At 37.2% G+C, this 22087-nt stretch overlaps 1 protein-coding gene across 2 annotated transcripts in view; it reads right to left on the minus strand.

Annotated features, from left to right (window-relative positions):
• The window catches only part of CERT1 (ceramide transporter 1), a 71972-nt gene that overhangs the window by 42373 nt on the left and 7512 nt on the right, over window positions 1–22087 (minus strand). For both annotated transcript variants that reach the window (XM_030466690.1, XM_030466689.1), the window contains exon 3: window positions 8881–8997. In XM_030466690.1, coding sequence (XP_030322550.1) covers window positions 8881–8997 — 117 coding nt within the window. The remainder of the gene's footprint in view (window positions 1–8880; window positions 8998–22087) is intronic.

Consider the following 22087-nt stretch of genomic DNA (forward strand, 5'->3'; position numbering starts at 1 on the left):
TTAACAAGCAAGGGCAGCTATCAACCAAGACACCGCTACATAATCAAGCCTTTCTTCATCCAGCCAGTAGAAGCAGCACAATCACTTAAGAAACTGAATCCAACCCAAGCAGCACAAAGAATCATTTCTGGAAAGAAACCAAAACCCAGGAAAGCAGAGCTGGAAAAACTGAAGAGCAACAACAACTTAACACTTGTGTACAGTTGTGAAGGAAAATTAAGTTCAATGCTTACTTGGTTACAGGAAATACTTGCGTTGCACAAGTAAAGGACAGGTGACACCTTGCAGATAGTTCAAGATGAATCAGATTTAGTTGTTCTCAAGCAAAACCAAACCAAAACAACAACAAAAAAACCACATGCTAGGTAGTCTGCAAGACCCCCCCAAATAATTCCACATTCTTTACAACTGTAGGATCCTTCAGCTGAATACTGAGTCCAGTTTGGTGCTGTATCCTAAAGAAACATGATGACCAAGTTCGGAAGAGATACAAGATAGAGGTATAGAAGATGCCCACATGAACAACAACTGGGGAACTGGATGCTGCTTTGCCTTACAAAAAAAAAAAAGGCAAAAAACCTTAAGTGTTGCAAAAAAGAAAGGTATAATGTCTCCAGACTGTTAGGCAAAAATCAGATTTTATGATAGCAAGAACAAATCCTGTTAAAGATCAGGAAAAGGCTAAAATGATTCCTTCACTACTGCATTTACCTGTCTAACTTAACATGAAGCATAGCATCTAATGAGGATGAATTTTGTTCATATTAGGGGAGTAATCAAAATGCATGTTGACTTTCCTCAGGAGGGTCCTTCAGTTTATTTCTCCTCTGATACCTGTATTAGTCAGATGTCACTGATGGACAAAAAGAAAAACTCAGTACTCAGAGTTGGAGGACAAATAACCTTAAAAGCTAGTCAGGGTGCTTGGATTTAATACAGCTACATCCTCCTGCGCATTCAACACTTTTGTCTCAGATGCAGGCCAAAATACAAAAATGCTTGGAACTATTTTCTTGTTCAGTTATTGGGAAGTATTTCTGCAAATTTCACATTCAGCTTTGAAGGGTGATGTCAAATGGGACTACTCAATAATTTATTTTATGTTAACATACAACAGTGACAGAACAGCAACAAGAGCAGATCTAAGCTCCTGCCTAGGCTTGAGCAACCCGTTCAGTTTTCTAGTTTGAACACCAGGGCACCAAGTTTTTGCAACACCTTTAAGTGTATGTCTACCACTCATGAGTGACTTGCCTACAGAATTCAGTTTGTAAAAGAGGTAACAACTTTTCACAGTTCAACACATACACCTGAATGCTGTTTTCCAGCCTTCTCTCAGGCAAGTTGCACTGCTGCTGCAAGTCAATGCCTTTCAATAAACACCACAGTCAGAATGGGGCACTCCCCCCTTAACCAGGAGGCCAACCCTAATGTTTTTTGTTTTATAAAACTCACTAAAATTAGCTAGATTTCACAAACTACGAATGCTTTCAAGGACCCAGCAAGAAATTACCTACAGATCACTAGACATGCATGTGTAGGAGTATTCTACTCTTATGATCAGATTGTTATTCTTTTATTTGTAATTCAGACTCTTCCTTTTTATCACTACAAATACTCTCACAGCAAAACTTCTCTTGTGCAATAAAATGAAAAACACAAGGTACAGCACCAAGATTTAGTCCAGGATATTTTAGAATGCAAACAATCTATGCTCTAGAAGCACTGAAGACACACAGTGTATGTAATTCAGCTAGCTTTTTCTTCTATACAAAACATTCACCTTCTCTCACAAGGTCTTTCACAAGTACAGTTATTTTACAGCCTCTTTAAACAACCAGCCTTTTGTTCTTGCATGCATGATCCAGTTCACTCCAGCATATTGCACAATGTAAGAGTATCAGCTATGTTAGTACTCATTGTCAAAGTAATCACAGTCACTATTAGGGTATTCTATACTATCCTAAGTGTCAGCATCACACAGAAATCACACAGGAAAAAGTCAGACCTTGTAAACGTGCTGCAGAGCATGAGACAAATGAACAAGGCAACCCAAATCAACTTGATAGGTAACAACAGGCAACACCAAGAAAATGAGGTCACCCATATCAACAAAGGAAAAAGGAGGCTTTGTTATTACTTTCTTCCCCTCGCTATGAACTTGAGAAATAAAACCAAAGTTAAACAATATTCACCTATTCCCACACCTCCCTGTGCTTTCTTTCATCAACACTGTTGTTTCCACCTAACTTAGTCTTGATAGTGAATGGACCAGAGAGAAACTAGGGACAGAGGAGCTGGTGCTAAGATAAAAAGGTAAAAAACCCAAACAGATTAGGGAACAACATTATTTTTCCTTTTCAGACCTCAGCAACCACTGTGAGGAAGCAGATAATTTAAAAGTCACACATTACTGAAACACCTAAACTCCAGTAGAGGAAGTAGATGAAGAAATGGCAACAAACTGTTCCTGTTGCTCCAGTCTGTATCTGATATCACACTATCGTCAAGTCTGAATTTTAAAATAATCAACAAGATTGTATTTATAGTTACCATTCACTCATCAACATATATATATATATACACACACACACATATGAACAGATACCATTGGCTTGAAATTGCTTGACTTGCTGTCATCAATATAGTAAACTGCTACCAAAATACTAAGATTTAAAGATGTCATAACAACATTTTGTCATGAATTAAATATAGCCTACATAAAACATCCTAACTACTTATTTCAGCATCTCCACCAAGATATGCCAGAGAACACAATAATTCAATTTAAAGTAAAAAATACCTACACAAGGCAGAAATTATACTTTTAATTTTATTTCTGTTTCAAGCATTAGTTACATCAGTATGCTGAATCAAAATATTTCTGTAGCACTCCTATTCTGCGTATATTTTCTTACTCATTACCAATTATCTTACCAGTACTAGTCTCAGTCCAGACACACAACAGATTTTCATTGATTTGCATGTCTTTATTGGAATTGTCAGTAAATCAGTAAATGGGACACCATTAGAGAGATGCAGAAAAGAAGAAAATTAACCCGTCTTCACAGGATGTTATTGCTCTCCTTACAGCTGCTGAAAGCCTGTGAAAAAGTTCAATATGTATGTACCCTTCTATATTTCTGTTGATAATCTGAGCTCTATTTTTTATGAAATAAAATTCTGATACTGTTTTCTGACCAAATTAACTGGTCCTAATTTTTCTGCTCTGGCATCCACTGCTAATGAGAAAGTTACATCCACTAGGATTTTTGAATGTTTTCTTAGCACAGCTAACTAAAAAGTAATATCATAGATCAATATTTACATAAACTAATCAAATAGAAGCTTGACTTCAAGCATTACAGATATGAAATTTCTTAAGGGAACTATTAGGCTGAAGAAATGGGTAGATGCACTAGGGTCTCAGTCTGAAGGTTACAGAACAAAACATGGGAAACTAAGAAACTAGGTTAGAAGTGACATGTAATGTTCTGAGTTTGAAAAAAGCTATTCCTGCATAGTCACTTGAGTTCATAAGATAAATAAGGCAAAGGCAGAAGGCCAAGTTTAATTTTAACAAGCACATTAATCTGTACTCTAAGCAATCTAACATTAACTCAACTTTGTTGAATTAGAATGGTTTGAGGGTGCCACTTTACGATCACTCCATGGTTTAATTTGTTGTTAATGTTATTAATTTTATTATTGAAAGAAGCTTTTGAGGTGCACAACACCATGGTCCTCTGGTTTTAGCAATTGGGAGTTTTGCTTTTGTATGGTGCTGCACTCATATTAGACTAGCAAATGCCCACCTCTACCCCTTCTATCCTCAGACACACACCTAGCTTCCTTTTCTGCTTCAATATCACAGTTACTGTTAATGGTAATACTGTTAATGCCTAACAGAACATCCAGTAACTCTTTACAGCAGTACATTGATAAGAGAATAGAATACTCAACGTACAGATAACCTTCAAGGGTGAAATTAATGACTTTTAATGCTTTGTCCATAAGGTAACAACTTGGTTTCAATTCTGTGGGAATTCCATGTGGTTAACAAGCACTTTATGAAAATTTCAATCTGATAATGCTTTTTCCCCCCCCAACAATGTTCTACAGTGTCCTTATTAACAGCAATCTAAATTCTGCTGTTTAAAGCTTATTCTGTAGCTTTCTAAATTAATCTATCAACTAGGATACACGCTCAGAAAACAATAGTCTCAAAACAATGTTCCAAATCTAGTGAACTTGTTTGGAAATGTATCACTGCTTAACAAAGGAAGCAAGCCAACTGTTGCAATATTTATACCTAAATTTGACTTTACCAGGCTGCAAAGTGCAGCTTTTTGGTTTTTCACCATCTTCACTAGATCTATACTTAAACCACGATCTTAGATCTTATACTTAAAAACTTAGAGTGTGTAAAAAAACTCTTTCCACTTCAGTGAAAAAGTACATTTTGTTTATCCATACTGCCTAACAAACATTAATCCTATTTGTTAGATATTACATGCTGCAAGAGTCCATATTCTTTACAGGTAAACTCAGACATTTTCCTTACAACAAAGAACTAATAACATTTCAGCTGGCTTTCCTAACCTTAGGTTAGAAATCCCATTTGCCATTTTCAACCATGCTAGAGATCTAAAGCCCATCCTTCAATTTATTATTTGAGAAGAGAACAAGTCTTCAAAAGCACTGGTATCTTGGTGCTCATGCACCAAATTCTTTATGCTGAAGTAATGTGGAATTTAAGTTTGATCTTCAGTTCTTCATCAATACACTTTTCTATTAGATACACCTAAGAAAAGGCCATCAGCTAGCCTAGATCTGACTGTCTCTTAGGGCAGGAGAAGCGAGAAGCTTCTCGAAGATACTTCATCTGTTCAGTATCTGGTTATAAGGGTGTGTATCTGCTCAGTACATTTGCTTCTACTAAAAAGTTTCATTAAAGATTCACTGACTATCTTATCACAGTTTTAGACTTTTCCTGCCTCCAGTTCAGGAAGATTAGTAAGTATTTTAGAAGCTGTACTTGAAACGTTTAATTTAGTAAGCACTTGGGAACCTCAATACAAGAAAAAGCTAATACGGTTTTAAAAAAAAGATCAAGAAATTGTAACTTTTTATGCTTGAACATGAGATGTTTTGCATTTCTCAGCTGCAAGCTACACATTGGTGTTGCTAAGCAGAATTTTTTTCTGACTCTGCTTATACTAAAATTTAATACAGAATTCACTTTAAGCCAGTGTTTTCTCTGTTTAGAGCACAATGAAACACAGTCACAAAGTTTCAGTCCAACTTTCAGACTCTAAAGATAAACAACCTTGTGACATGCTACAGTAAGTCTCACAAACATTCTATTGTTACTGAACAGCTTAAGCAGCCTACCAGAACTACCTACTCATTCGATAAGCAACCATGAGCTTCAAAAACAAAGTACTTTATATAGCAGTAGACTCAAGTTAATAAAAATTACTGCTTAGTAACAGAAAATTCCATCTCAATTCTATTCCAATTATATGTCAGTTCAAGAAATTAGCTCTCAAACAAAGCAAATTTTTATCCACTGACAATAGCTTGTCTAGGAACTTTTCCTTGAGTTCTGGTAATCTGACCAGTAAAGTTTCTTCAGAAAAATTCAGAGGAAGCAGAGAAAAATTGGACTTGAATGGAATGGGGTATTTTGCCTCATAAGAGCCCACCTTCTTCTACTCTCAATTTAGCATTTAGATACAAACTTCAACAAGAACTTAAGAAAATTAAAGGACAGTGACAAGTTACTTAAAACTGAGGACCACTCAAGTGTTGTTCATACAAATGCAAATGACAAGTGGGATTAGCTTCCAGTCAGTCTCAAAGAAAATCTGTTAGTCAAATCTTGTCAGTAACATTAAGAAAGCAGTACATTTTCCCTACAATGTTGTGTAAAAATGATGGGATATATTACATAGCACTCTATTTGGAAAACAGAAACAAGACATTTGGTGTCACATTCTTTCAGAACCATTACCAATAACCAGACCTAAACTGTATTTAGACTTTTATGTTTAATTACATCTAGCACCTATTTCTGTGCCTATAGCACTTTTCCAAGGCTTCCGGACAAAATATTCCTATATATCCTAGTAGGAACATGCACCTCCACGCCTACAAGACTCATCACTTGAAGCTGCAACCATGGAAAACAGAATAGTGCACTGGAAAAAATGCTAGGAACTGATGATTTTCTGACAATAATTACATATTTCTGACTTGAGTCCAACCTATTCCGTACCTTTTGTTGCTTTTCTTGCCTTGTCTTGATCATGGTATTTAGTTGCATACTACAAATAGAATGCTTTTAAATAATGTATTGCTTTAATACATTAAATGATTAAGTGGATAATATAGAAGTGAGGTGCCATAATATTTCTTTCAATTTCAGAAAACTGCTATTTGTCCTGACTACTGTAAACACTGTAGAGTAACAAGGAGTATGTAAGAAACTCCAAGATGTCTAATAGCCACAAAATCGCAAACAACACATACTTTTTTTCAGAAAAAGACAGACTCAGAAGAGTCAACTTACATTAGGACATCAAGATGCAAACTGAACTACTACACAACAGTTCAGTGTATATAGAAAGAACTTAATTTCCACTTTCTATTTCTAGAAATGCTTTTCTTCAATTTATATAATGATCCAGAACACAACTTGCTTTCTTTTAGCAATGATCAGAGAGATAACTTAATAAATTAATAAAACAGCATTCAACACCTCTATGCCAATAAAAACTAAATTCTGAAAAAATCGGTAGTGGAATTATTCAAGAAGCCACTCATTTCACTCCTTTAAGTGTGACTACAGATATCTGGTAGTCAGTCCAAACTGAAATCAATATTACAAGATTACTTTTTAATTATTATTGGAGAAACGGCATAATTAATCAGGCTTATTCACAAAGGAGGTAACTTTTGGAATGCTAATATTCATGCTCCTCTACAGTCATCAACAAAGTGAAAAAGAGGCTGAGTGAGATTGCTTAAGTTTACCTGTAATACCAGACAGAAAAAGAAAAGCAAAGAGATACCTTATGGTAGAGGTTGGTCAGTAAAATAGAAGAAAAAGTGTTGATAAATGCACAGCTTTTCTTCTTCTGTTAAGTGGCACAGGAAAAAAAAATCCAAATTTGCACATACAATGACAAACTCAAAACTAATACCACTCAATACTCCCATATTAGACACAGGTGGTTCCATAACACTGTCAGCTCAGAACACAGCAAGAGTTAAGGACAGCCTCAGCAGAGGAAAAAATAGCAGAATTTGCACAAAAAAGGCTTCCCTTTGAGGTTGAGCAGAGTTTAAGACAGGATTTGGGCTTTTCTCTCATTCATTCCTGCATAGTAGCACAATCCATTAGTAGCACAACCCATAAGATAAGCATTCTTGCTTATCTGGACTTCAGATTAAATTCTGTATTTTACCAGCGAAAACATTCCCCAAACCTAGTATGAATTTTAGCCCAGAATTATCAAGTTTTGTATCCCCACAATACTATAGCTGGTGACCCCAATACTTGTAAAACAGGTTTTGAAATACCAGCTATAAAACTGCAAAATTGACAACTTCTTTAATGTATTCTATTCAGCCAGTTCTCTCAGGCACTGCAGTAGTAATAAACTACTCCATAGTTAACTATTTTTTCAATAGACTACAGGAAATACAGTGGGAAAACTGGAAAACACTAGAAAAACTGGGACAAGTTGCCCTGGGAAGTTCTGTATGCACACACCCCTGGAAGTGTCCAAGGCCAGGCTGGATGGGGCTTTAAGCAAGCTGGTCAGGTGGGAGGTGTCCCTGCCCGTGCAGGGGGATTGGAACCAGGTGAACTTTAAGGTCCTTTCCAACCCAAACCATTCCATGATTCTAAGAAAAGAATCCTGGTTTTGCAACTTATTTGTCTATGTTTAAATGTTACCTCTGTATCAAAGTTAAAGCAAAATGGCAAGCTATAAATGCACTATGATTTCTTTTGGAAAACCATTCTCAAAAGGCACCACTTTAAATTTAAGAGCATGTACTGCTTATTGTAAGAACTGCCCAATAAAGATGAAGCTTTTTAATTACATGTAGTACTTACATAAGCAGTACTTCAGGAAGCTCAAGGTAAAAATGCCTAGTTAGGCATCTCTTAATTTGCATTCCTGTTACACCTGTATAACCCAGATGCAGAAGTTGCATTGTGTTGTGTTGCATTGTAGTTAAACTCAACACCTTGGGGCAGTACTTATTTTGTATTTTAAAACAATGGATGTTTCACATGATATATAATTTTAAAAATACCTGACCTTCAAGCCCATCAGGTAAAATGAAAATAACTCATTTATTTGGAAGACATAAGGAATAGATAAGGAAAGCTGAACCAAAATGCTGATGTAGAGCAGGGCCTTAAAAGACAATGAAACAAAAGCCAGTAATCAGTTACAGTAAAAGCAGCCAAATGATCAAAGAGAGGACCCTAAAACATGAACGATAACCTAGGAGAACTGACTCTTAATTCTATCTGGTTTAACATCTAGGACAGATAAGAAACAATTCAATAATCAGTGAGAGGGGACAGACAAAACCATTTATATCACTCAAACATAATGCAAGGTTTTTCTTCAAGCTAGGGAGCTCGAGAAAGGTTCACAGTGAGCTCCCAGCTCTCTAAATTCTAATCTATGAAGAACAAGTAAATTCATTCCTTTAAAACATTTAACAAGCATGTTAAATGTTTGTTTGCAGCTTCCATCTTGCAGATCATAAATACTTTGAGTACTCTAATGACTCTCCGTAAGCACCATCCAATGACCTAATGATTAAGAAAGGATATTAGAAAAAACCACATACCTTGTGTTGTTCTATTGCATCTACCCACTGTTGTCTGTGGTCTGGGTCCTGAGCTCGGAGGTACCAAACACTATCGTTCACGCTAATATCAAATCTGCATTCGTCAAAGTCATGGGGCTGTGACAGAAAAGAGTGTAAGAGCAGCTAATATTAGCAACATGATCAGTGTACCTCGCAGAATATTCTGACACTCTGAAACACTATAATTAGAGAAGCTGGTCTATACTGTCTTGACTTCAACCTAGATTCTAAATTGCATTTTATGTAGCTGTCTCAAATAATGAGCATACATTTTCATACTGAAAAACGTAAGCCTGTTTAATACATTCATATTGAATAAAATGATCATTAAACAGAAACACTGGCCAAAACTTTGACTCAAAAGAAATCCTTTAGTAAAATAAGTACTGGACAGAGTCAAGAAAATACACCTGTTTTTTTGGCTTTTTTTTTTCATTTCAAAGCAAAAAACCAAAAAAACCCAACCCTAAGGTCATTCCTATCATTAGTGGTTTTCCATGATACACATACATTGTAGCAAAAACCACAGGGGATACAACCATAAAAGCAGAGCACAGCAAAATGAGAAGGGAAAGTGGAAAATACAGGAAGCTGTGGCACCTTCAGCCTTAACTATTTTCACCACATAAGACAGGGTTGTCAGAAAATTGGAAGCAACACGCAGTCCGTCCAATATTACAATTCAAATGCATCTAACTTTCAGATCACATGCCTTAAGATACTAAAAAGCTTTTACTAACATGCCTTAAATAGTAAAAAGCTTTTACTAGCATTACTGTGAGGTTGCTAAAGAAAGCACAGGGAAATAAACCAACAATAAAATTGCCCTTACAATATCAGTTCAAAGCTATTCCTTAAGTATACATCTAACCGAGCATGCTGCCCTGCCTCCCCAAAACTATTCTTAAAGAAACATAACAAAAGTATAGTTGAATACTTCTATTAATTTGAAAATTAAGAGAAGTTACGCACATGAATAACCACAGGAAACTAAGGTAAATTTTACAATCTGAAGGAACTACAACTATCAATTCCAGATGCTGACGGTAAGTCTACACATTAGTAGTATTTTCTACAGTATAAGAACCATTCTGTGAATATGTTAATCTTGCAGACAACTAAAGCACAGGAGATTACTCATGACACACTCCACAATCTAAAAGCAAGTCTCATTTATTGGCATGTACAACAGTCCAGGGGCAGCGATAATTCTTTTCAAAAGAATTGGAAATCAGAAGCTAGTTACACATAATGGGAAATCTTTTCTTTTAAAATATTCCAAGGAGGAACAAAAGCAAAACAGATGCCAAACTACAAAACAAAAAATGACCTAGAAAGAGTTTAACGAAAGTATCTTGTCTCTCGCACTCCTCCTTCCTCACACTCCTGCTCTGCTCCAGTGTAGGGTCCCTCCCCCTACAAACTTCTCAATCATGGGCCTTTCCCATGGGCTACAGTTCTTCATGAACTGCTCCAGTGTGGGTCCCCTAGAGGATCCCAGGTTTTCTGACCTCCCAAGTGGGGTCTCTATAGGCTCACAGCCTCCTTCAGGCACATCCACCTGCTCTTGCAGGGGGTCCTCCACAGGCTGCAGGTGGCATCTGCTCCACTGTAAACGTCTCCAGGCTGCAAGGGGACAATGCTCTGCACTACACCCTACAGGAAAATCTCTACTCCAATACCTGAAGCAACTTGTCCCCCTTCTCCTTCACTGATCTTGATGTCTGCAGAGTTGTGTCTCCCACACTTTTCAGTCCTCTCTCCCAGCTGCTGTGTCACAGCAGTTTTAAAAACATTTAAGAAAGGGAATCACCGAGTTCCTGCTATCAAAGCTGATTAGTTCAGTTTTGGCCACCTGCAGGTCCATCTTAGATCCAGAACTGGCTCTGTCAGATATGGCAGTATTTTCTCACAGAAGCTACCTCTGTGGCACCACCACTCCCACTACCAAAACCTTGCCACATTAAATGCAATACAGGACATCAAGTCCAAGCCCCTCTTCTTCAAACTGCATTTGCTTCGTTATTATTACTATATATTAGAAAGATGCATACCTACTTCAGGGTAGGAAGCATGCCTCATCAATGTGTCTGTTCCCAGACATTCATTTGTCTGCTAGGCCCTCCTTAAGCCATGTGGTGCGGGACATGCATCTACATCAATGGAAGAGTCTCCCCAAAAAAATCATCCAAAAATCACATGTACAAAGATTAGCTATTAAAGTTTTTCCTACTGTAAGAGCACTTCTCTCCTCAGTGTCTCTCTGAATCACTTTAGGAGGAGCTAAAAGCAAATATATGCTAAGTAGCTAGAAAGACTTGCCAAAATTAATCTTAAAACCCCACACTACTACCGATTCCACACTTCCTTCCACACCTTATTCCAATACACAACCATCCTTGGTTCCTCCTGCCCTCCTCCAACTCAGACATCTTCTAATATGATTTAAGACTATCACCTCTCCACCCTTTTCAAAGGCAGGTGTATGGATTCCCTTTCTTTGTATAACAACATTTAATATATGAAAATCTATGCCTCAAAATCTATGCCTCACTGCTAAAACAGGGGAGGGAAAGGTTTTCCCCAAGGTGTAGATAAAACCTATAAACACTTTTCTAGACCATTCTGCATTGCCTATAGTTAAGAGAAGCCATCTAAAAATCAGGTCTAAGGTTATACTCAGCTCACTATGCGGTTTCATGTTACAAAAAAAAAAAAAGCCAACTGATCAGATGATATGGTTGGTAAGTTACTTAAAGATAACAAATACTGCTTTAAAAGGAAGTTGGGCAATAGATATATAATTATATTATATTATATAAAAATAAAACGCTTTTATCACATGTGACCCATTCTTAACACAGAACAAATAAAATTGTTGTTGATTAACCCCTTTCTCAACCAGGATTGAGTTCACATTTCATCTTCATGGACAGTTTGGCAGACTTCACAATGTAACTTCTTGGTATGTATAATCTATTACACATTCTCCTCCCTCCTGAACTGCAGACAAACTTCCTTGTTTTTGCTTTTGCTATAAATGCTTGTATTATTTTCTGTAGCTGTATGTAGCAGAGATCACAAAGCATTATTCACCACTTATCAGGTCTGTCCTTTACTCTTCTGATGTCCTCCTCAGACTAGTTTAAGCCTCTCCTTACACTTGCTGCAAGTTTTACCATTTGTCTCCCCCTCACTTTCTTCCTGTAGATCTTTAGTGATTTCATTTAGATCTCCATTTCTCTGAGATTCACTGTTTCTAGCCTAATGTTGGTCACTTTTCTCTGTACCTCATGATTAGAAAATGGTAGAGAGGTCTTAGCCAGCCGCCTGACAAGGTGCTGGAGGATAAATATGGATTTTCATCTGTAACAAGCTAATGACCTGTTCTGAGGCCAGGATACGTCCTACTGCCCTTTCATAACCAAGATAATGTAAGAAAGAGGAATGTTTTAGCCATGTGGGGAATCAGGAAAACAAGCAGTTTACTATCTAATTTCAGGACCTACAGCAGTTTGGAGAATTTCAGTTGCTTTTTCATCACGCCCTCACCCCACAGCCTCAAGCAGCATACACACAGGAATTGAGAGGGCACGAAGGAACTAAACCCAAACTGACATGACACCACCAACAGGAGCACTTGAAAACCTTTACAGCATTTTCAAAGATGAGTTAGGCAGACTTTAAGTGTCTATGGCAGAGGAAGCCTATCTGTGTGTCAAGTCCTCTTCCAGAGCCATCAGTCAAAAAAACAAACAAAAAAACCAACCCAAAAAACCCAACCAACCCAAAAAACAAACCAAACCAAAACACAAGCAGCTAAATCCTAATTTTATGCAACAATATGCTGCAAGAAATATGCTTCTAGCATCCTGAAACACCCTTTCTGCATGCCTCCTAATCCTTCTTCCAAGGCACCTGCAAAGAATCCTCTGAAATGAAGGCACCTGCAAGTATTCAAGTGTCCCAGATATTTCTGCGTAACTGATACAAACTCTTCAGTTATCAACAAGAACAGCGAACATGAGGAAACATTTACTTGGCTACAGTTACTGAGGAAGTTCATTTACAGCTGAGGTCTCATGAGTCATAGCTGACTGCACTGCCACAAAATCCTGCCCACTACACAGCTCAAGCCTCATGAAACAGGCACTGGAGCAGTATCAGCTTGAAAAATAGCAGTTCAGGTGCTTAAGCCAAAACATGCAGGGAAGTTGAAGTGTTTTTATGTACTCCATAACCTTCCAGAGCACTCTATGAGAAAACAAAACAAGACAAAAAAAACTTGAAAAAAACCTTTTTTCTTGTTCTCTCACTACTCTAGGTATTTATTTAAATAATTTACTATTTTCAGTAGAGAAGGAAGCTGGGACAATTCACAGTAGATCCAGCCCAAGTCTGCACATCACAACTATCAAAGCATGCTTGTGGTGCTGTTCCATTACACAATTAAAACTTCGCTACTGTTAATATAAAAAATATTCAAAACTTTTTATAAAGTTAAGAAAATACCAAGCAGGGCACTAGGACACAGGACAAGCCTTCAGAAAATGAGCACCATCACTCTTTACTTTTCTGACCCCAATGTCCCTACCATAAAGAGTGGCTGTTACCTTAGCCTAGTTCCACCAGTTTGCAGTTATTAACAAAACAGGTATTTCTATGATGGCAACTGCATTTCACAAATACACTAGTTACTAACATAGAACATACATTAACTGAGAGACGATAAGCATTCTGCTTACCTAATTCAGAAGTACAAATCTCTTTACACCTCAAGCTCTAATATAAAAGTTAAATTACTTTTTAGGATGTCAAAAAGTAATTCTTTTTTCATACAAGTTTAAAAAAATAAATATCAGTATACCTGCACATCGATTTTGCCCTTGGCTAAAAATGAAAACTTGTTCAGCTTTTGAATATAATTCTCAAATTTCTAAATTCATACTTAAGACAGATTTCAAAAACTTAATCCTAACTCTCATTCATCCTACTAAAACACCACATTATTTACTTTTCCGTGGACTAAGTTATCACAGCCATAAAATCTCAGAGAAGTACATTAATAAAAGAGTATTTTTATGCTAAAAGCACGTATTAACTAACTGTTTTATTCCCTCTAGTAAAATACTTGCAAAATTACGAGAATCACTGCTCTTGAAAAGGCTTTTTGTAAAGGAATGCATTTTGATTTACTTAACTAGGTTCTACAGAATTCTCTTAAGGGAAAAGGCTTGTATCATCTGAATTCATCTGATGATCAGTTAGCTTTCAATCATTGGCAAAACTTTAGGAGTAGCTTTAAGTTAAAACATGAAACGTGAGGTTTCACCCTCAGTCTTTCAACAGAGCTTCTGGTTTTTTTCCAGGTAGTATTGAGGATGATGCAAATCAAAACGTACTTAACTGAAAATCGAAAAAAGTAACTAAAACCTATGTAACTAAACTGGAAAGTTTCTATTAAAAAATGGAGTAAACTTAGAGAGATGAGATCAGCTAAAATGATATTTTCAGCTTTTTTTTAAAAAATTGACATACAGTAAAACTGTAAAATGTAAAAAAACCTTAAAAACCTAAGATTATTCTTCCTAGATAAATATGAGTGTTTTGCACTTATTGCACTGATACAAGTGCTGTAATCCACACTTGGAGATTTTTAATTTTTTTTTTCAAATAGGATACTTAATGCACCATTCAAGATCTCTTCTCCTCTACTAAGAATACAAGTTGATACACTTTGTCTTGCTGATGGGACAGTACAGGAACTATTTACAAGCATATTCACATTCACAGTCTGTAAAATCTCCTAAGAATAGTATAGTCTCCACCAAATGCAACTTAAATACTTCTAAAAGTGAATATGAAAAGCTGAAACCTGGAAAATGAGATGCAAGCCAGGCTATCATAACCAACATTTGCCAATTCAGAGCTGAAAATCCAATCTTCTTCCACGTGAACAGTGTCACTTTCCTACAACACAAGGTAAAATTCAGACACCAGTTTGTGGATTAGTTTTTCCACCACCCCCATGGAACTTAGGGGAAAAAAAAAGGTCCCTTTTGCACAATTCTGCAACTTCCTGAAATCCTCCAGTTACACAGTACCTGAAAAAAACTACCACTTCCTCTACAAAAAAGGCATCCTGAGCGGTTACCACATAACAAGAACTTTTGCCTTTATGTTCTCATAGGTCATTCAGTAAGTTCTGGGTCTGGATATATTAATTGCAGTGCCAAAAAATCCTCTATCCTCATGTAATTAACAAGAGGAAGCCCAGAAGATCATTCCTAGACTGTGTATAGTACAAGAAAGGACAGAGGGGGTCAAGCAACTATTAGAATATGCTGAACTGTTTACTTATGAAACAGATGAAAGTCAGAAACAGAACTGCAAGGGAACCTCCTCAAAACAGAGGGCAGTAAACTAGACAAAGGAAGAGATATGTATTTGATAACACAGGAATAAAGGGACAAAAACACTACAGCATGTTAAACAGAGAGAAGGCAAAACATATATGAGTGATATATTGAGAAAAATGATGGTGCAGACCTTAAGTAGCTTACCTGACACAAGAGAAAAAAAGAAGAAGCCAGTGACAGCAGTGTAAAGTAGTGGGTAACAAAACAAAATTCTTCATTCCCAGTAAACAACATGTATCAAAATAAGAAAAACACTGCAGTTACTGAGAGTGGAAGCTAAGACCAAAATGTGTATTTTAATTGAGAGCAAACAAACAAACAAACAAAAAAATCTCTCCAATGCCAGGAAGGAAAATTTATATTAATACTTTCTATATATACTTGCATTGAAGTGCTAACAACAGCAAAAAGAAAGATAAAAAGTTTACTTTAATTTGTCCTGTATGACTGAAGGAATTAAATTTAAAAGTACACATGAAAACTGCATTTCAGCTCCCACATAAAACAAGTCTGGAATTGGCAAAAGCTGTGATTATTCAGCTAGAAAAAAGAGTGAAAAGCTCAGCCAAGTTTAAAAAAGTGCACCTTACAGTAATTTTTCTAAAGCATTTAAGTAATAACAGATCAAAATTGTTGAGGAAGTATGTCCCCCTTCTACAAAATTTAAAATGGCTGAAAAAAGGCTAACATAAAAACCACTTAAGAGATAAGTACCACAGACATTTTAAAGTTATATTCTATGCAGTGAAACCATATAGAAAGCCATCAGTAGAAAAATCCTCTCAATAATGTGAATCAAAATACCTAGTTTACCAATGAATACTATTCTTAATAAGACTTTTCACCAGACAAGATAGGTCTAAAAACATGGTCTTTTGTGCCCTAGTAAATACTAAAGAGAAGTATTTGGTTAATGTATTTATTTCTGTAGTCACTGCTCATTTCTTAAAAAACAGCCTGAATGATGCTATTCTGAGTGGTCTTCTCCTCCTTGTATCCTTCCTTGACATTATTTCCCCCGAATGAGCATCATCACAGTATTTTGCTATAGATATTTCTTCCTTTCCCAAAGTACATGCAGCAAAATCCACTCTGTGCCTAGAACAATCCTTGTCTCTCTTTATTCTTTCAAAGTACATTAATCATAAGCTACGTCTATTATGACACCCTAGATTACTGCAGTGACTTGACCTTGGCAAGTCAGACACCCAGACAGCTGTGTTCACTCCCCTTCTTCAGTTATACAGTGGGAGAAAATAAGATTAAAAGCTCATGGGTTAAGATAAAGACAGGGTGATCACTTACCTAATGCCATCATCAGCAAGTCAGACTTGACTCAGTGAAAATTAATTTATTTCCAATTAGAGCTGCATGGTGAGAAACAAAAACAAAAGCACAAATATAGGCAAAGGAAGCTGCAGAATACAGGCTGTGGCCAGTTAATAATGCTTTAACTCTGCTGCACCTTCCTCACATTCTTCCCCTGCTCCACCAAGGATCCATGGCTCTAAACCTCCAGGATAAACCCCCTCCAGCATGTGCTCTCCACAGGCTACATCATTCTCTAGGATGTATCCAGCAGCCATGGTAGGGTCCTCCACAGGCCGCAGTGTAGACGTCTGATCTGGTGTGGTCCTCCCCACAGGTTGCAGGGAAATGTCTGCTGTGCAGTTCTCTCCTGCATGGGCTGCAGGGGACTCTGTTCAGCACCTGGACAATCTCTCCCTGCTCACCTCAGTGACTGCAGGGCTGCATATTTTCCTTCTCCTCTCTTCCTTACACACTGCTGAGCAGCATTTGTGCCCTTTAACTACATTTATGTCACAGGTGTCACCATGGCAGCCAAGGGGCCCATCTGTGCCCTGCAGTGTCTGCTGGAGCCAGCTAGAACCAGACATGTCCAGTGCTGGACAGCCCAGCCAGCATCCCCCACCCTTCCCATGTATACCCAGTCCAAGTACAGAAGTAGATCCTCCTATCTCTTCAGGTTATTTTTTAAGATTATTGGCCTTAAAAGTATAAAGTTAATACATAAAGACCATAGTTTAATTCTGCAAGGGTTTTTTTTCCGTATCACTATCCAAAATCGTATTCTCAAGGGGGAGCAACTTAGTAAAACATCACTGTTTATCATACATTTTATTTAAAATATACCAAAACCTCCAGAGGTGCTGCAAGTTCCAATGCCCTTTATTTTTAATACTTACCCCTTTATCACTCAAAACAAAATCCAAGCAGATGCACAGATCTGAGGAACCAGGGTCTAGTCAAAACTAACAACACAAAATTATGTTTCCCTTTTTCAGTTCCAAAGTCCAGGCAAAGCCGAATAGGACAAGACTAGGATGTCTTGTCTTCCCAGCTATAAGAACATACTTCATAGACACATCAGATAGCTGTATTTTTATTTTTACAGAATATAAGAAAACCTTATTTCAAATAAGCAGGTTTTCAAGAGTTTTATGCCTACCTAAACAGGGATGACCCTTAGTTTGATAATAATTACACTAAAAAGAAAACCTCTCATAATGGTACATTTATATGTGTAGAAAAATGTTAAAGAAAATCGGGTTAAAAATATAAAAGCTTGCCTATTTTAACTCTGTGCTACTACCCAAATATTTCGCTTCCGGTCTTAGGCTATGATATCTGCCTTTCAATACTGCTCTTCCTTTTAAATAATAACTACCTTTCCAAAACCTGGTTGAAGTGGAAGGCCCACCCACTGCACCCATGAAAGCTGAAGCATGCTAAGTAGAATTTAACATTAGCTTGTTAGCAAGCTATGCAAACTTTAAAATTACCTTGGTTTAATCCATTTCAAAGAAGCTCTCACTGAAAAATCAGCTTTTTAAATCTGGAACAACCTAAACCTGTATGTATTACTTCAGCAGCAAAACCACATTTAAAACTTGAAACCTGAGTTCTCAAGAGCAAACCTGGTCAATCTGGTTTTCTGCACACCCGGAAGAGAGGTTCATATGCAGGAACAACCATGCTAAAATAATTTTTAAATTTTCTGTGGGAATCAACTATCCTATACAATCTTATAGTACCCAGTCTGTTAATATTTTATCTAATTATTTCCCTGTTAATAATGTGGAATTATTATGTAGTATTGAGTCATGCTGTACTGGTTTATGTGTAAACACACCTGACACGTTCTATTCCTAACTGCTTTCTGAAAAACCAATGACTTGTAATAACAAGATCCAGAGTTTAGCAAATGTTTAGCACTTGAAATACCAGCTAAACTTTGGCCAAGGACATGGAATGGCACTGTGCTGTTAGAAGAAATGAGGGCAAGCCTGAAATGATTGTAACGCAGCATGTGCACAGAGCCACTGCCTAAAGTGATTTACTAGCGATTGTGGATACCCTATATAAGATCTCCATGGATTAGTGACGGGGTGTTATGAGATTCACTTTCTCAAAGTTGTAACAACTTCAGAGCTTGCCTCTAGAGTATCAGTTAATTACTTCAGCATATGAGATGCTGGAAATGGAAGTGTGAATGTTGTCCCTTTGGTGAGAACCAAAGCAAAAAACTGCGTTCCCTGAAAAAAAAATTCATATGATACTTCTCAGGTATCCATTTGGAGCAAAATACCTGCATTATCCATTGGCATCATGTACCAGCCACAAAAAAATAAAAATCAGAATTATACCACCTGGAAAAAAACATCAGCTTAGAACAGATTTTAAAGCACCAAGTTCAAACTCACCAGGAATCCCATCATACACAACAAGCTAGAGTTATTAATCAGGAAGCAAGGCAAATGCAGCCTAACCTTCAAGAATGCAGAAATCCCATGTGCCACTTTTGTAAAAGTTTATTTTTATGTAACACTGAAATATAAAAGCAGGAACTGCATACACATTGCTGCATGCCTATTGGTATTTGTATATTGATTAGTTTTGTGGTATCTCCTACTACGTACTGCAATGTCATGGAAGAACCAAAAGCTGTATGCAGACCAGCAGCAACAATACGGATTTCACAAGAAAACCATGAGGTAACACCCAGCGAACTCTCCCCTAAGAGAAAAGTCATGCTTCACAGAACCATGCTGAGTTGTCAGAGAGCAGAGCACCCTGCACTTAAACTCTGAGAGATGGGAACAGAAAGTTCCAATCCTATAAAAGCAGTGTGCAGTTAAAGCAGAGGCCTGCTGTACCTGTGAAAGTAGCATGTTAAGATTTAAGATTTGCTTGGTTTGAATTCAAATATAACCAACATAATACAGTTCAGCTGTATAAGCACTGCTATAGATGCAGGATTAACATTACTAGAAACAAGCCTTAACTAAGCAAAGCCCCAGTCCTGATATGGTTAGGCTCATTATCCACTTGTTATGAATACTGGCTCTGTAAACTAGACCATGGTACAAGCTGTCTCTTGTGATGATACAATACTTATGCATGAGATAAAAAAGGCCTTTAAAAGTGAAAATATGGACAGAGACTAAAAGCAGAGGCCCCACACCATAAACAACCCATAAATAGTTGATCACTGGGAAAAGTGCAACCTTCAGAAGAGAAAGCTGTTTTGGCACCAAGTAACAGCACCTACACTAGGGAAAAACTAGCAAAACCAACCAACAAACCAACCAACCAACAAACCAACCAACCAACAAACCAACCAACCAACCAACAAACCAACCAACCAACAAACCAACCAACCAACCAACAAACCAACAAACCAACAAACCAACCAACAAACCAACAAACCAACAAACCAACCAACCAACCAACCAACCAACCAACCAAACCAACCAAACCAACCCAACCAACCAAACCAACCCAACCAACCAAACCAACCCAACCAACCAAACCAACCCAACCAACCAAACCAACCCAACCAACCAACAAACCAACCAACCAACAAACCAACCAACCAACAAACCAACCAACCAAAAAACCAACCAACCAAAAAACCAACCAACCAAAAAACCAACCAACCAAAAAACCAACCAACCAAAAAACCAACCAACCAAAAAACCAACCAACCAAAAAACCAACCAACCAAAAAACCAACCAACCAAAAAACCAACCAACCAAAAAACCAACCAACCAAAAACCAACCAACCAAAAAACCAACCAACCAAAAAACCAACCAACCAAAAAACCAACCAACCAAAAAACCAACCAACCAAAAAACCAACCAACCAAAAAACCAACCAACCAAAAAACCAACCAACCAAAAAACCAACCAACCAAAAAACCAACCAACCAAAAACCAACCAACCAAAAAACCAACCAACCAAAAAACCAACCAACCAAAAAACCAACCAACCAAAAAACCAACCAACCAAAAACCAACCAACCAAACAACCAACCAACCAAACAACCAACCAAACAACCAACCAAACAACCAACCAAACAACCAACCAACCAAACAACCAACCAACCAACCAAACAACCAAACAACCAAAAAACCAAAAAACCAAAAACCTAAGCAACACATGTAATCTCAATCATTTTATACAAGACAGTTATAAAAGACCCTAAATCAAGGAGGGATTGGACTGGCAGAAGGAGATGCCTACTTCAATTCTGTCCTCGTCCTGTCATCCACCTTCTCCCACCTCTTACCTCAGGAGACTACACTGACCTCAGCAACTAGGGCAATCAAGAAGAAAGACATAAGGTATGTGTTACATGGCACTGGCTACGTGGTACTGCATGCTTACAGATAATTCAGGATACAAATCAGATATAAGACTAAATATGCTTTGAATATATAATGATAATGGTTAATGTGTAAGAGTCAATGTAGAGTGATAATTAACAATGTGTAAGAATTACAAGCACAAGGCGTGTTGCTAACGAATCGCAGGCTAAAAGATTTCATTCTAACTTTAAAATTGGACTTGATTTGTCAGTCAAACTCTCTCACAGATATCTCTAATTCCTTTACAGATATCATAATTATACTTGTGTACATATAAATCTATATATATGCACACGTATTTTGTTGTTAAAGAGTGTCAAAAGAGCTTAAGTAAAAGACCAACTTTTATCCTTAAATGAGTGCAACTTCAAAGGCTTTAAGATACATTAGACACTAGTCACAATAAAATATGAGTTAAGTGCCTGAAGACACAGGGCAGCAAATTCTCTTCCAACTGGTCTTCATAACTGAGGAATGGTGGACTTCAATTGAGTTGAAAGACATAATAAACAGATTAAGCAGCGGAAGTCAGACAGAGCATTTGGTCTAATTCACATTGATTACAGAAAGATGGCAAAAGCAGCAACTGAAGTGCATGTTCTGTGTACGAACAGATGCAAAGGCTGTGGAGTTAGTAACTTTAGGAGTCTGCAAAACAGGAGATGGCCCAGTGCAGCTGCTTATTAGCAGATTAAAAAACAGAATTCTGACCTTTTTACTTAGGAATGCTTATCAGAAAGTGAAGCCTGGTATTGTACAACTTATCAATAGCAGTGAAAAAAAATTTCATTAGCTGCTATCACAAGACAGATCAGATCATCAACAGCACGTTGCCTAGCAGGACTGTTGAGCAACACTACAAGCCCTAAGGGTGAAGTACATATGAACCAAATGTAACCACAAACTATAAATCAATCTTATGAACATGCATTGAAATGCAGATTGAGCAAGAATAAGACTTGCAAATATCACAGAAAAAATGCTGAAGTACAAAATCATAGCTTTAACACCAAATGCAAACACTGTAATTATTTAAGGCTTGGTACAGCATCCCTGAGAAATACTCCACATCATGAAAATGCTCTGATATAAA

This window comes from Calypte anna, chromosome Z, assembly GCF_003957555.1.
Source record: "Calypte anna isolate BGI_N300 chromosome Z, bCalAnn1_v1.p, whole genome shotgun sequence".
NCBI classification, from domain to species: Eukaryota; Metazoa; Chordata; class Aves; order Apodiformes; family Trochilidae; genus Calypte; species Calypte anna.